Consider the following 16,219-nt stretch of genomic DNA (forward strand, 5'->3'; position numbering starts at 1 on the left):
GACAGTTAATTTGCAGGCAAATTAATTAACCCTTTTTATCGGTATCTTCCCTGTTCCAACTTTATGTTGAACTATAGCAATAAAGATATAATTTCCATCAGGAAAAAAACTGTTATGTATATTGTTAGCACTTATTTAAGGAGCAAATATCTTGCTTAGCAATAGTAGATCTTTTTAAAGAAAAAGAGGTGAGTATCCACATAATTTATATTTTAAATATAATTTAATAATTTAAAATAAAAATAATTTAAACCTTAGAAAGACTAGATCTGGAATACTGCATCCAGATCACCAGATCACCATATTATAAAAAAAGATGCTGAGACTCTGGAAAGAGTGCAGAGAAGAGCCACAAAGATGATTAGGGGACTGGAGGCTAAAACATATGAAGAACGGTTGCAGGAATGGGGTATGTCTAGTTTAATGAAAAGAAAGACTGGGGGTGACATGATAGCAGCGTTCCAATATTTGAGGGGCAGTCACAAAGAGTCAAACTATTTTTCAAAGCACCAGAAGGCAAGACAAGAAACAATGGATGGAAACTAATCAGGGAGAGAAGCAACCTGGAATTAAGGAGAAATTTCTCAACATTGAGAACAATTAATCAGTGGAATGGCTTGCTTTTAGAAGTTGTGGGCATTTCATCACTGGACGCTTTTAAGAAGACACTGTATAGACACTTGTCCTAAATAGTATAGAGTTGCCTGCTTGGACTAGAAGACCTCCAAGGTCCCTTCCAACTCCATTATTCTGCATTTTGCTGTGCATAACTATGATAACACACTCCGTATCAAATATCTAAGGCAAAAGATTCAAATTTTTAGAGAAAGGAAGAAGCTACTTAAACCCATCCACTAAGTGGGAATCAAGAAAATTACAGATGCAATACACTAAAGGCTATCTTTCAAAATATGTTAAGAGATATGGCAAAGGAAGGGAGTTATTGTGGGTTAAATAATTAAATGTTCCAGATTACAGAAGGAAGTTCGGCTTTAGTGAAATAAGTAAAGTAGAAGGAATTTCTGACTCCCAACCTTAATTACTCATTTATTGCCTAATGTTACCAAGAAAGAGAATTGTATTTTTAAAATCTGACCAGGAAATTTTGATTGATTGGATATGTGCCATCAAGTCTGTATTAACTTTGAGGGACCACGCAGGATGATCTGTTCCAAGACTGGCCATTCAAGTCTTATAGTATGCACCCATTGCTGCATAATGGAGTCCATCTACTTTGCTTCTGGTTGCCCTCTTCTATTTCTTTCCACCTTTCCAAGCAGCAGAGTCTTCTCCAGAGAGCTGGGTCTCCACATAATACTGTATGTCCAAAATAGGATACTTCACCTAGTTTGATCAAGTGAGAACTCTGGAGTTGTTTTATTATTATTTTATCTGTTTTCTTTGCTATTCTAGGATATTCTCAGGAGTCTTGGTTACCAAAGTTCAGAAGCAACAATATCATTCAGTCCTGCTTCTTCAAAATCAAAACTCATCTTTAACTTCCATGGAGAGTTTCAGGGAAAACTATTGCCTGCCTGATTTTGATTTTTGTAGGGGTAGACTGTCATGTCATTTGAATACCTTTTCCTTGTGTCTTCTTGCTTTAAATAGTTTTCCAAATATCTTCTTGCTTTAGCTGGGCAAATGGGTTGACTTTTATGTCTTGGGTAAGTATATAGTACTATTGGTGTATATTTATGGCTTCTTTTACTCATCCTTCCAGGAATGCTCTCCACCCCATCCCTGCCCCCCAATGAGGCACCACTGTGAAGGGCCAAGAAGCTGGTTGATTGCAATGAACACAAAATAAGCAAAAACATAAATACATCCCTAGTTGACTTTTTCAAAGGGTTATTCTGTAGCAATCTAATTTATGGGTGGGGATTTATTTTTTTTTTAGCTAGCTTGTCAGCTGGAGAGCTGACAACTCAGGTTTGAGACATGAGCTCCACGCAACAGGGTAAGCTCTGTTATTTGCTTCAGCTCCTTCCCACCTAGCAGTTTGAAAGCACGCGAATGCAAGTCAGTGGGAAGGTAACAGTGTTCTGGGTGTCTTTGGCAGATAGCCATGCTGGCCACATGACCACAGAAATTGTCCTTGAACAACGCTGGCTCCTTCGGCCAAGAAACAGAGATGAGCACCGTACCCTAGAGTCGGACTTGATTGACTTTACTCTTTGCTTAGATAGTAGCGCCCCAACCCCCATCCCTCAAAAACATATCCTTGCTACAAGGGTCTATCACACATATAATCACTTATTAAAAGCATAAGCAGGATGCCTCTTGCCAGATGGCCAGCATTTCATTTTTGGACTACTAAGATTTGGAGGTCAGGGGGAATAGAGAGGAGGCAAGAACCTTAAAAGCAACTATGTCATTGGCTTTTAAAGCAGCATAGGCAGAACTTGGGAACTGCTATAACGTGAAATGAATGGATGTCACCATTAGGTTACATTATAGGAAATATTACTGCTAAACCTAAAACTGTATGTGGCTAAACATGGCTTTTTAATAAGGCCTCCTTATTAATAAATATCCTCCTTTTCCTCCTTCAGATTTAAATCAATTCAAATCAGTTCAAATCCTTCCAAGGCCAATTTTAAGAAAAAGGAGTTCTCCCATTCAGGGCAATGGTTGGATGATATTCACAGGGTTATGAGCCTGACATGAAAAAGCATGGTTTAGCTTTTAGAACTGTAATTCTCAACATGTTTATTTTAGCTGCTTTTCATTATTATACTTGTTACTTACTTGTTTATGTGAGCTTCTTTTCATTATTGGCAGAGATTTAGAAATAAATGTTTAGTATAAACGTATAAGAACTACTTGAACCTTGACACTTCACTTCTAAGTCTTTTTTTTATGTGTTTGTCCTGAAAAGTGATGCTCTAAACTAAGCATTTTAACTAGTTTGTCCAATGGATCAGCTCCAAGATTTTGTAATGCTGGATGGGGGGTTTGGAAACTGAAATTCCAATACATTTAGAGGGCACAGGGCTGGGGAAAGCAGAATAGTTGAACTCAAAATGCTGTGGTATGGTTAGGATAAGAGTGGGGAGAGGATGGAATTGTGAATATAGTAAAAAAGAGATGCATCTTTCTGATTGTAACATTATTTATATTCATTTCATATTTCCTGTTTGGCAATGTTTATTGCTATGGTAGAAATACTGCATATATATATTTCCAGGCAACAACATATCTTCTGATGTCTCCAAAGATCTCTTAGCTATTAGCTAGATTTTCAGCTTGTTTGCAGAGTGCAGTATTAATTTCAGTTTTTAAGCTTATCATCTACTGAGACTTATTATTTACAAAAGATGGCAGGACTGAGCATGAGAATGCACATAAAAACTCTGTGATTTATTGAAGTGTCAGCTGTTTTTGGCTCATTCTCTGCCAACAGAAAGAACAGCATAGAAAACCTTCGCCAAATGGTAAAACTCTAACCATGCTATTTCTTCACTCAGATGCTCAGCTAGCTCTACAAGGAGAGTAAAGGCACCAAAATTTAGACAAGAAGACATTGGGTTGTGGATTGGAGACCATGGCAAAAACTGTGCTGTGTGTGCCACATAAATTGTTCTCTTTTAGTCTTGCCATAATATTGTTAAGTTTCAAAGAAGAAATGCAGCAATAGCTCTGCTCGCCATAAGAAAAAAAAAACCCAAATCCATGGAGGTAATATTGCCCACTTGAAGTTTTATAGAATAGTTTTAAATGTTCACAAATTCTTCATAAGTCAAATGCTTTGAAAAGAGAGGAAGAGAAGCAGGTGGATGGGAGACTAAGTGAGATATGGAATATGGCAGATCATGATTGGATGGATAATCTTACCATCTCCTAATGTAACTTGGATGGAAGAACTGACCTCCTCATTCACACTTAATCTTTTCCATAAGGCTGCTCAGTAATTGGCTAGCCAAACTGACCAGTACTGTCCTTACTAGTAGCAGGAGGTGGAGGTGAATGGACCCATCTCTTGATGACAATGATGGAGCCCTTGGTGCTGAGCTTGGTTGATTGCTTGTTGACATTTCATTACCCAAGTAGGTAATGTAATCAGCTGTTACATTACTTAATGATGTTGCCTGAAATGTCTGCAAGCAAGCAAGCAAGTGCAGAGAGCACCAAGGGCTCCACAGTTCAGCCCTGAGTTACATATATTCTCTTCTATGGATGACTATGATGTATGGATGATTGAGGCTTGCAATACAAGAGTGGTAAATAGAGAAGGGCACAAATTGCTAAATGAATGAAAAAAACGAGTCCTTAGTTGTCTGTGAAACTAAGAGAAAGGGAACGATGCTGCAGGTCTGACTGAAGGTAGATGATTTCAGAGAGTTGACGATTATATCAATGGGAGCCAGCGTTGTATTATTTAAATAAGGAACCACTGGTTCTAATAATAATTAATCCTGATAGCCTTTCAAAAGAGAAATACTAAAATAATGGGGACATACCAATGCTTATTTTTAAAAACTGTACTATTATTTCAACAGACATTTTTTTAAAAAACCACAGCAAGTCATAACAATGGTAAAACGACAAGGGTTTCTCACACATTGAGGGGCTATGAGCCACAAATATTTCAAAGAGGATTAATCTTTCTCATAACCCTGCAATGATAAATTTAGGATTGTGATCCAAACAATACAATTTAAGCAAGATTAAATTGAAAACTGTCAAAAATGCCATGGGTTGGGAATGTAGGTAGAACTCCCAGGAAAATAATTTCTTGATAATAAAGTTAGAAAATGTTATGCTTATGTTTATCTTTTGTTATGCTTCATTCAGTGATCTGAAGATGTAAGGAGACATAGTTCGATATCCTTCTTGAATGTAATGTTAAAAATATGAATGCTTAGAATTTTTCCTTAACTTATGAAAGCTAGTTGTGTGACTTTGGGTCAGTCACTCTCAGCTCAACCCACCTCACAGGGTTGTTGTTGTGAGGAAAACAAGAGAAGGTGGGTGTGTTGGACATGTTCATCCCCTTGAGTTATTTGTAAAACTAATAAAGGCATCGTACACATAAAATAGTAAATCTGTCTCTCCCTTTTAACAATTGCAAAGGATTAAGAGGCATCAGCTATAATCCTGGCCACATTTCTGTTTATATCTAGATTAATGTTAAATAATTTTGTGCCCAGAAAACAGATGTCTGGTTATTGAACTAAGTTGGCCTATGTTTATTTTAAAAAATTAAGAGAAATGCCCTTCACAAATTCCAATTGCACACTCAGGTTTTATTAAAAATGAAATCAATTCATCATTAAATACTTAAGTCAGCTCTGGCTCAGGAATTCTGGGAGTTAAAGTCCACAAGTCATAAAAGAGCCAAGGTTGACTACCCCTGACTTAAGTCCTAATAATTTCAATATAATGAGACCTAAAATACAAAATGGTTTTCATGGCCTTGTCTGAATAAGGTCTAGCCACAAAACTGAAAGCATGGTACTGTCTGGACTCCACCTTTGCCTATGTAGCAAGGGGTAGTTTAGAGATTTCTCTCCTCAGAAATTCTATCCAGCTGTGGGGAAAAACACTCCATTTTAACCTGCTATCAAATATCAATTTTTAAAAGAAAATAATTAATATCTCTATAATATCTCAAATCTATAATTTGTTTATAAAACAGTACTTTATTATCAGCTGAGGCATAAATTCCCAGTACCACAGTCTTAGTCCCATGCAAATTAACTTCTGCCCCAGGAAATCTACCATGCTCATCGATTAGTACAAGTTCTGGTTTTAGTTGGGGATTAATATATAATAAAATCATTGGATTTATTTTTTCTGCCAATAATTGTATACGTTTTATATTACTATATTGTTTGTAAGCCACCTAGAGGTTTGTTGAGATGGGTGTATATATAATTTGCAGAAAAGGAGGGAAGGGAAAGAGGGAAGGAAGCACTACTGGTTATAGAAAGGGAAGTATAGTAAGAGTGAATGTAAAAACTACATGAGCTTAATTTGGTCCTGGCACATTCCTGTATATCCTTCTGCAATCTGAGATTCTCAAGACTATTTGACCACTCTTTCATAATCTCTAGCATCATAGCCATTTATGGGCACAAGTTTGCAAAAGTCTGCTTTAGAATATAGGTGAATATGAATTAACCAGCTTGATTCTTTTAAAAGCTACTGGCTGTTTCTGAAAAAAGGCACAAAGTCAAGACTTTTACATGAAAATAGGAACAGCTCCTTGCTTTATTACAAGATCGTAACAGAAGAATGCATAAGTGTTACATTTGTAAGAGGAAACTTGGGCCATCTGGGGTCACATTTTCTCTTAGTCCTTTTTCCCAGTGGAAAATTGTTTTCTTCCCTTCTCTCTTTTCCAACATCTGGCCAGGCAACTGCAGTCAAAGGAACAGGATCAACAAAAGTAGAAGTAACTCCCTTGGTACTGAAGCCATATTAAAAGCATTGCTGGAAAATCAGGGGAAGTAAGAGTTAGACATGATCTCCACCTGCTGGTGGAAGCTACATAGCACAACCGCTTTAAGCAAATTGTGATACATTATCAGAATTAAAAAAATACCGTACAGATACATTCACAGTATACGGTCATCGACCTACGACCAAAGTTTCTGTTGCTAAGCAAGACAGTCGTTAAATGAATTTTGCCCTATTTTATGACTTTTCTTGCCACAGCTGTTAAGTGAATCACTGCAACTACCTGTAAATGGATATAAAATAAACACAGTGATTTCTCATAATAGCAGTAATTGGTGTTGATATAATCCTCTTGAATTGTGCTATTGGTGGAACTAGAAACTATTGTCTCTGTTTTACTCTGTTTTGGATGTTCCTATTTCTGATTTTACTTTTAAAACATCATCCTTTACTTTAAGCCAGACATGTCAAACTCGCGATGTCATGTGACGTCACACAACGTATCAGAGCTTTTTCCCCATTGCTGGCAATTGGGTGGGTGCAGTTTCCTGGTGATGCGTCCGGCCTGCGGGCTGGCAGTTTGACACCCCTGCTTTAAGCTATTCCAATATGGTAGCTATCAAAACTCAGTGTAGATGGGAAGCTAGCACCATAGATTACTTCTGCCGCTACCATACCCTATCCACATTCCTCCAAAAATAAAAAATGGCATACTTCATAGTAGTGGATCCTACTGATCTCTCTGTAAAAAAAAAATCCACTCAGATAGAAATATAAAGCCTATTAGTTTGGATTACTAGAACATGCTCTGTGTAGGGCAGCCTTTGGAAATAACCTGGTGCAGAATGTAGTAGCCAGTAGCTGGCAAGACAACATCACTATTACAGGGTAATACATTGATTTTGAAGTGGCTGCACTGGCTACTTATGCTTCCAGGCCCATAGTGCTATTGATTACCTACAGATCCCAATACGCTGTTCTGTAGTGTTTGGGAACCAGGCACTACTTTGTAAAAACTTACTTTGTCCATTCAGCCCAATCATCTCAAGAAGGGTTTTCTTTCTCCCGTAAGAGTTCTCTTTCCATGAGGGGGTCCATGGGATTTGAGCCATCTCTGTAGTGGTTCGCATGCTCTAGAACAGGGGTCTTCAAACTTGGCTGCTTTAAGATTTGTGGACTTCAATTCCCAGAATTCCTCAGCCAGCCATGCTGGCTGAGGAATTCTGGGAGTTGAAGTCCACAAGTCTTAAAGCAGTCAGGTTTGGAGACCCCTGCTCTAGAACATGATTTTCCAAGAAGTATGTATTGCGTCTTTTGTTCTTGCTTCCCATAAGATGGTTAAGACACTTTGTTCTATGATGCTTTTGACCCTCTCTGACTGTGTGAAATCATCTTGGTTTGTATACAACCCACTCATTTTCTCCCCAATTCACGTAAGGAAAAGTGTTCAATCTGTAACTGTAACCCGAAGCTCAACCCATTTAAGATGAAGGTACAAAGGAGGAAGGACGTGCTTCATCTATTCAAAAGAATACTGTTCAGTCCATGTGAGTCAGGTTCATATTTTGACAAAGCTCATTTATTACTGATTTTATCAACATTTTAGCTTTATGCTTTGGCTGGATGTGGGAAGAGACTTGATGTGGCCAGAAGAGTTGAACTGCTACAGAAATGTGTAAAATCAGTTTTACCAAAGAGAAGGTAAGACTGAAAAAATAAGCTGAATCTTATAACAATGCTACCTGCACAGTCTCCAGTTCTCTGAAAGGCTATTTTTCTTTTTAGGAGGGCTAAAAGTATTTTAACAAATATATTAAAATTAAATAAACATAGGGCCTAAACACTTCACCTTGTGGACAGGAATGGCTGCTGCATGCACACTTCTGTAGTTATTTCTGCACAAAGGCAGAATTTGGAAAGAAAATGGAGCATGCTGTTTTGAGCGATTTTGAGGGAAAGAGGACACCAGATTAAGTTGGTGCTTTGCTCCTCCATCTCACCAAACTGGTTGTTGGACAGATTTAACTCCTCCTAAAATGTCAGATATGTGCAGCCCTAGCTGCTTGCTCAGCAATATGCAGGATAAGGCTCGGTCTGGATACTTTCTTTGTCTTCACAGCTTTATAGCTCCAACACAAATCCAGCTATAACTAATACGACTTTTTGTCTGTTGTACTAGGGATGGTGTGGTGATGCAAAGTCTCTACTCTTGGGCAAAGCCACATGTATAAAAATATGACATTAATTTTTTCACACCTAACTCCTAATCTGAAGCAGGAGAGAGTAGTTAGTCTTCACAAAACTAACATCAGATCAATATATTTTATTAACATCTGAGACTGCTATTCCAGCACATTTCACATCATATTCAGTTCTACTGAGACAGCAGTTTTTAAATAATTCTGACAACTAACCTTTCTTAAAGCAAAAGAGCCCAATCAGCAACATTTCTCTAAATGTTTATTTCTCTCCGAGATAGGAGGTATTTTTCCCAGTTTTCTTCAGGGTGTCCAACAATGTATCAACACTGTGAGCAGAATCAATGCTCACTTTCTTGTTGGGTAGGTCAATTTCAAACTGAACACCTGAGAGAGGAAAGAAATAACAGGCATGGTATTTTTTGCCTAACAGTGAGAACAGCCTAACAGTGACAACAATAAACCAGCTTGCTTTCACAAGTTGTGGGCGCTCCATCACTGGAGGCTTTTAAGAAGGGACTGGACAGCCATTTGTCTGAAATGGTATAGGGTCTCCTGCTTGACTAGGGGTTGGGCTAGAAGACCTCCAAGGACTCTGCCAACTCTGTTATTCTGTGTGTATTAAGGCAGCGGTCCCCAATCTTTCCGACTTGGCAGACCAGTAGAGGTGGCAGTGGCAGTGGGGGGGGGCAGGGGAATAGGGAAGGAAGATGGTATGGTTTTGTGCTGCTTTGAGAAATGCAGTTTCATCCAGGTGCCCTTGCCCAACATTTCCACAGTCTGGTTCCCAACCCTGTATTAAGGATTTAGGGAGTAGCACAGCTTTCTTGAAATAAAACTGACCTCTAAGAATATAAATCTGTGACTGATCAAAATGATATTAATTTCTATGCAGTACTACAGTATAGAGCAGTTTTATTTATCTATGAGGATACATGGGCATAATGTGCACAGTAATGTTGGATTATACTCAACAGGTATTGATTGATATAAAATTGCCCAACATTGCTTGCAAACAGAATATACTGACCTAATCACACCTAGCTGATTTGTCAAATTACCAGTTACTTGGAGATCTTGCTTACTGCATGGTCAAAGTACAACATTATTGCTGGGCTTGTGCTGATGTGTGCACATTCTCCAATGTTTCTGGAAAAAATATGCATATTTTCCAGGGACGATAAAAATGCAACAGAAGACATACACCTTTTCCAAAGTTTGATAGACACTTTTTATATTATCTAGAAAAGATAAAGACAACAGGCCATTCTCCAAGGCCTGCTGGATATAAAATCAGGACATATGGTATGTCAAAAATGATAAATGTGCATAACATTTATGCACATTTCAACCACAATTACTAAGCGAGACAATTGTTGCTAAGCGAGGCAATTGTTAGGCAAGCTATTATGACCTACTCTGCCACAGTTGTTAAGTGAATCACTGCAGATGTTAAGTGAATCATGTGGTCATTAAGTGAACTTGACGGAAGCCAGTTGGGAAGATTGCTAATGGCAATCACATGATCCCAGGATGCTGCGACCATCATAAATACATGCTGGTTGTTAAGCACCTAATTTTTGATCACATGACTGTGGGGATGCTGCAGTGGTCGTTAAGAGTGAGGACAGGTCATAAGTCCCCATTTTCAATGCTGCTGTAACTTTAAACATCACTTAATGAATGGTTGTAATTCAAGGACTACCTGTACACCCATTTAATTCACCTTAATCATAGCATAAATATATGTATACATACAAAACAGATAACATGAAGCTTCTTGGTGCATTTCATGAAATCACATTCATAAGGCCTTCATTTAGTTCTGAACATGGAAGTATATATTCTGTATAGGATATCTTTTAAAAAGCCACATTATACCAGTTCTAATTTAGGACAGGAGGAGGGTAGAGCCCTATTAAGATCTGAAAGAGAGTAATAGAGGTCTTCTCAGACCAAAAGTTACATAGAAAACTTATTTGTTAAATGAACATAGGATCATTTGATGCAAAGAGAATAAAGTTTACAGGACAATCTATAATATTCCAGCAGAGGAAATGATTCTCAGAAGGGGATTTTCCATTTTCTCATTAAAAATCATAAAATGCAAATTCAACATGTAGTTCTCAACAGATATTATTTAGTTTAGGCAACTCTCCATATTAATAGAAAGGCAGCCTTTAATAATAAATTCAATACATAAACATGAATTTACTGTGGCATACTGCGGGGGAGAACATTGTTCTAGTGTGGTGGAATTATCAAAAATATTTTAGTGGGATATCATCTTATAAAGTTGATACTGATCTTGGAGTTCCTGATGTCAGTTTTTCTAGATAGGTTATGAGCAAAACTCTTAAGTGTTCCAAGCAAGAACAGTTGGAAACAGTTGGAAAAATTTCTCTCACCTCCCAGTTTGTTGAGAACACGGGTCACACTATTGAGGCATCCTTCACAGGTCATATCCACAAAGAACTCATGTTTCTGAAATCACGAGAATTAAAACAATAAGAAACTCATCAGTGTCTAAATTACATGTACAATGCAGAGCACAACTAAATATTATGTTAACTAATATTCACAAATCTTTACTCTATAGAACATAAACATGCAAACATAATTTGTGAACCACAACTTGGATTCTTTGTAAACAACTCAGCCAGTCCTCGGAGAATTATCCAATTGTCTCTGTGGCTTTTTGTGCACTCTTGCTAGAATTTGTTGCAGAGGGAGGTAGTCAAGGAGAGAAGTAAGAGTCATACTGAAAAGGACTAACCGGTTTTTAAAGTAACACTTCAGGTACATTTCACCGAGATTGAAATTGGAGAAAAGTGTGGAATCCAACTTAAGGAATGTGTGGACAGAAGTGGATGCAAGCCTTAATGCCATAAGCAGGGCCAAATCTCTTGAGTCTAAGCATTTCTGCCTTCACTAGAAGTAGGAAGGATAACTGAAAGTCTAGTTTGTTTCCCCTAAGAGACACACTAATCACCAGAGATTTACTGATGTAATACCTGAAAATCTAAGGACCAAAAAAACAAACAAAAACAAAACAAAACCCTGGGGTCCTCTTCCTATGTTTAAAAACATATTAAAGTTAGTAACATAAAAACACATTAAGAAATCCCACATACTAACACCAGCCTAGTACAATCCTGATATAATTCACAGGAATATATGTCCATATCCTCCCAATCACGCACTCTATAAATGTACTGGATTATAACTCTAGTTACCTTAGCCTAGAGGTTCTTAAACTAGGACAGTAATTAAACTAGGACAGTAATTTGGGAATAATAGAGCAATTTGTAATTGCTCATTTGTGAGTTGAGCTTCTAGCCTTTGTAAATCCAGTTTAAAATAGATGCTGGGTTTTTGTGGGGGCACTGATACTGATAGTATTTCAAGACCAGGAAAAGGGATGATGGGTCAGTTTAAGAACTACTGCCCTAGCCAATATGGACAACAGACATGGTATTAGGCATAAGTGACTGACTGAAATGATCACAGATGCACCAAAAGAAGTTCTGAAAAATAATTCCATTATTTTACTTTCCATTTTTTTATGAGAATAAACCCTTAGTTTGCCTTTATTTAATGCATTTGTACCCACTGCCAAGACTTGCACTTTAATTTCTTTAGTTATGTTAACAAATATTCAGCAATGTTCTTTATGGAATGCAAGGTGAGTAAGAACTGTCAACACGTAGCTGCAAGAGGCAAGTGCAGTTTTAAGCTAAATCAATAGGAGGGTAATTTCTAAATCACAGACATCAACAGTCCATTCTCTTTTGTCAGCTGTTTCTTGAATTGGTTCTTAAAAGAGAAGGAAGAGGATCTAGGAGGCGGAAACTAAATCCTACACAAGAGACAAAAAAAAAATGAAGAAATTTAAGGAAAGATTAAGCACTCTTCATGTTTCTGAATGACTAGTGTACAGAAGGCTGTGACTTGTCCTTTTTCCTACCACAATGGAAGACCCAGAATAATGGTTTTAAAGAAGGCAAATTGCTAATAGTCAAAGCAGTTTGACCAAATCAGAAGATGGGCAATCAACTGGTAGAGGTGTTTTAACTGCACCCAGTGGCTTAAATGGCCTCTTCCAATTCTGTCACCTTGATCAAGGAAAGTATTATATGGGAACACTCTCGTATTTATGGTAGTTCCATAATATGGCAAGTGTTCATGGATATCAGCCCAATTAATCAGATGTGTTTGATTGATCTTTTAGATGCCACAAGACTCTGTCAAGTTTTCTATTCCAGAATTTGAGGTACAATGGACAGTGAGTGCTACATATGATAGTGAAAGCTATTCAGGCCCACATCTCCCATTATTTAAAATAAGGCCCATGATGCATCAGGGTCAGTACAGGAAGGGTGATGACTTCTTTTGCCTACTTTCTATCCAGAACAAAGAAAGCCATAGTGGTTAGTTTTAAGTTCTGATGGAAAAAAGAATGAAAGAAAGCATATGGCAGTCCTGTGTGCTCTTCCATGTCCCCTACAAAGCTGAGAAGTTGCCATAGTTGAGTAACAGTGCAATGAAGAGAACACAGGCTTCAATGATGCCACTCTTTTACATCTTTCTGTTGCCTCAGTACAATCTCAAGCCTCATTCCCCAGTCCACAAGAAGCAACAAGATACTTGGATCACCATGGATTAGCCAGAAGTGACAGAAAATTCTTGGATGAACTTCCCTACCCCCATCAATACTTTTTTCATTGTTGCTGTTCTTGCAACAATAAACCTCTTAGTGTGGTGATTATGGCAATGGGAAGAACAGAGGAAGGATAAAAAAATAAATAAAACAGGCTCTGTTAATCAGGATATTTCCATATAAGTGGCAAGTGGTTTAATTTTGCAATATGTAAAGAGTTTATAAACAACTAGACAAAACTGCAACTGCTGTGTTGAAGAACAAGTTCTGAAGAGGAACTATAAAGGTTTTTAAGATCCCAGCACTTGATTATATATGGTTCTGCCCTCATGGAGGAAAAATGCAACTAAATTTATTGTAAAAACAGGGAAAGGTTAGGGTAAAAGGCCATAATTGCATTGTGAATGACCAGAAGATGGAGATTTTTCAGCTGTTACTACTTGTCAACATGTTGAAATGAAGGGCTCCTTTTACTATGAATGCCTCAAAGCATGATGAGACACCCTTAATCCCACATTTTTTTTTTGCAAGTTTTGGATTAACAATTGAAAATTGGTGGGGCTTTCTGCTATTTTAACGCAGGTAACACAAATAAGCTTAAATCCAAAGCCAGTCTCAGTTAAAACAAGCAAACAAGCCAAAATTGCAACTTAAAATTTCCTATCCCCAAAACCAAGGGGCAAACCCCCCCCCCCGATAAATCTTGATCTGTCTTCACTTTATCCAGAGTGATTCTTGCCCCTCTTTCCAAAATGTTGGTGTGGTTTCTACTTTTCAAAATTTCCCACCTCTGCTGTAAGAATATACAAGGCTGGGTTTCAGAGTGAAATAGACAAAAATGTAATTAGCCATGTTGTAACCCTGTGAATTGTGCAAAGCCAGTCCATGTAATCAGTTTCATATCATTCATACCCAGAAACCCAGTTTAACTAAGGAATAGTATCCTAGTAATACAAATGCAGTTAGTTAATTGCAATCCATCAGTACTCAATTAACACTACCAACTGAGGTTTATGTCCAGTTTATGTGCTGCTACAAATGCTCATTTTCTTTTTTTAAAAAAGTATTGCCAGCTTTACCAAACTGGGATGTTGTTACTCAAATACAGTACTCTCCAAACCAATGTTCCTGCATTATCCTAAGACTCTTAACTATAAGAACTCCTAGCCAGAGTGACTACTAGCTAGAAATTAATGTTATTATAATTTTTGTATTGTACATGGCTAGTTAGAAATTGCTGCTTATTTTATAAGCAGCAGTTGTCATCATCATGAAGTGGCTGTTTTAAGGAGAGTATTCCTCATGTGCCTAATAACTTCAATAATAAATACATAAGCATAAAGTGTGTATATATACATAGTTGAAGCATCCAGAGCAGTTCTATCTGGAAGGCCACAATTATCTGCAAAAACCAATGGATAGAGAAGATTTCACTTGACTGGAGCTGACACTGATACTTCAAATCAAGCAGTTTATCGGCAGATACCCTTAGTGAAGCTTGAGAAGGTAGGCAAATTAGGCAACTTTATAAAACATGCTCTTTCATATGGAATTGGAGCAAAGATATACTGTTAGTCCTAGATGAACACGGCCAGGAAGATGTATACTGTATTTACATAAATGACAATGAATTCTTTATAGTTAATACTCGAGTTATGAGAACAATTGTCAAATGTTTTTGGAGGACGTCAGGCTTTCTCTCCCAATCCTGGTGACAAATCATTTCGATCTGACAGGTTTGTTGGGCTAAAACACTCCAGATAGTATGAAACTCATCAGAAGAGTACCAAGCTGGAGAAAAATGTATTAAATAGGACACACACCCATGCACACATATTCAAGGATTCATTTGTTCTGTGGAATGCAAATGCATGAGCGTCAGAAAAATGAAGTGCAGGATTTTGTGTGCGAAAGACGCTTGGCCAAGCACAATTTTCCAGGTTATTTTTGGGGGGGTGGGGGGAGGGTAGCATACCATTACGAGGTCTAAAAAACATCTGCAAAACCCGTTGGCCAAAAGGATTAATTTCTCATAACACACTTCATTTTTAAAAAAGGCTGCCAGCAACCTTTACCAAACTGATGCCTCTAGAAGTATTAGGACTTGGCCGGGAATTCTGGAGGACGTCAATCTGGGAAAGGCTAAGAAGAAGCCTCTTGTTATCAGTTATCAGCAAAGCTCCGTGACAACCCCCCTCGCCCGTCCTTCCGCCCAGGGGCAACTACCGCGCCGATGGGTCATCCTTCCTCTGGAATCCCAACGCGATTTAGGAGATCTTACAGGTGGGGGGCGTTGGAAGAACCAAACCGGGGAGCAAGATAAACAGGACTGTCCCCACGAAAGGCGAAGGGCTTCTTCCCCAAAAATAGGAAATCACAAGAGGGGCACTGGAGAGCTGGTCCCGCTACACCGCGAGAAAGACCGCCAGGAAACTTCCTTTTCAGCGCCTCCTTCTGGGCTCGGCCTCTTTTTTCTCCCACGCCGCCCCAACCCGAGTCTCAGATTATAGCGTGCTGTGCAAGTACCTACCGGCATGGCTGCTGCTCCTCCAGAAACCTTTTCTCGCTTGCTCCTCGGCTAGCCGACAGTTCGTCCAGCCTCAGCAAAGCGAAAGGCCTGCAGACCAGACCCCAGCTTGCTCCTCCCTGCGCCGAGGCTGCGGCTCCTCCTTTCTAAGCCGTAGGCTGGTAGGGCGGGGAAGAAAGAAGCGGGGCGCCGTGTGTTCTTGGTTCCGGCAGAGGGAGAAATTCCTTTGGGGAGTCGAGGGCAGCGCCTCAGTTGGGAGGCAGGGTGGGCGCCCGGCTCGGGAAGGAGGGGGTGGCTGGTTCCAGCAACAACAGCCAAGGCTGGCGTGGCATCTTACGCCCCTTTTCCAGAACGGCCATATTTCTGCCATACTTCTGTAGGCAAGGAAAAAGGAAAAATCAAAAACCCGCAGCCGGCAAATCCCCCAGC

At 38.7% G+C, this 16,219-nt stretch overlaps 1 protein-coding gene across 2 annotated transcripts; it reads right to left on the reverse strand.

Annotated features, from left to right (window-relative positions):
* Positions 1–6,185: 6,185 nt before the first annotated feature.
* On the reverse strand, positions 6,186–15,952 carry ATOX1 (antioxidant 1 copper chaperone). Of its 2 annotated transcripts, none has more exons than XM_039335747.1 (4): positions 15,794–15,952; positions 11,012–11,087; positions 8,820–8,990; positions 6,186–6,365 (listed from the first exon to the last, which is right to left on the reverse strand). In XM_039335747.1, the coding sequence occupies exons 1-3, from the start codon at positions 15,797–15,799 to the stop codon at positions 8,866–8,868; spliced, it is 207 nt and encodes a 68-aa protein (XP_039191681.1). In that variant the 5' UTR covers positions 15,800–15,952; the 3' UTR covers positions 6,186–6,365; positions 8,820–8,865. The 2 variants fall into 2 exon arrangements, with proteins under 2 accessions (XP_039191681.1, XP_039191680.1); XM_039335746.1 differs by having other exon boundaries at positions 6,186–6,438.
* Between the last annotated feature and the right edge of the window lie 267 nt (positions 15,953–16,219).

The sequence above is a fragment of the Crotalus tigris genome, unplaced genomic scaffold, assembly GCF_016545835.1.
Source record: "Crotalus tigris isolate CLP2741 ecotype Arizona unplaced genomic scaffold, ASM1654583v1 scf7180000017658.5313226, whole genome shotgun sequence".
Lineage (NCBI taxonomy): Eukaryota > Metazoa > Chordata > Lepidosauria > Squamata > Viperidae > Crotalus > Crotalus tigris.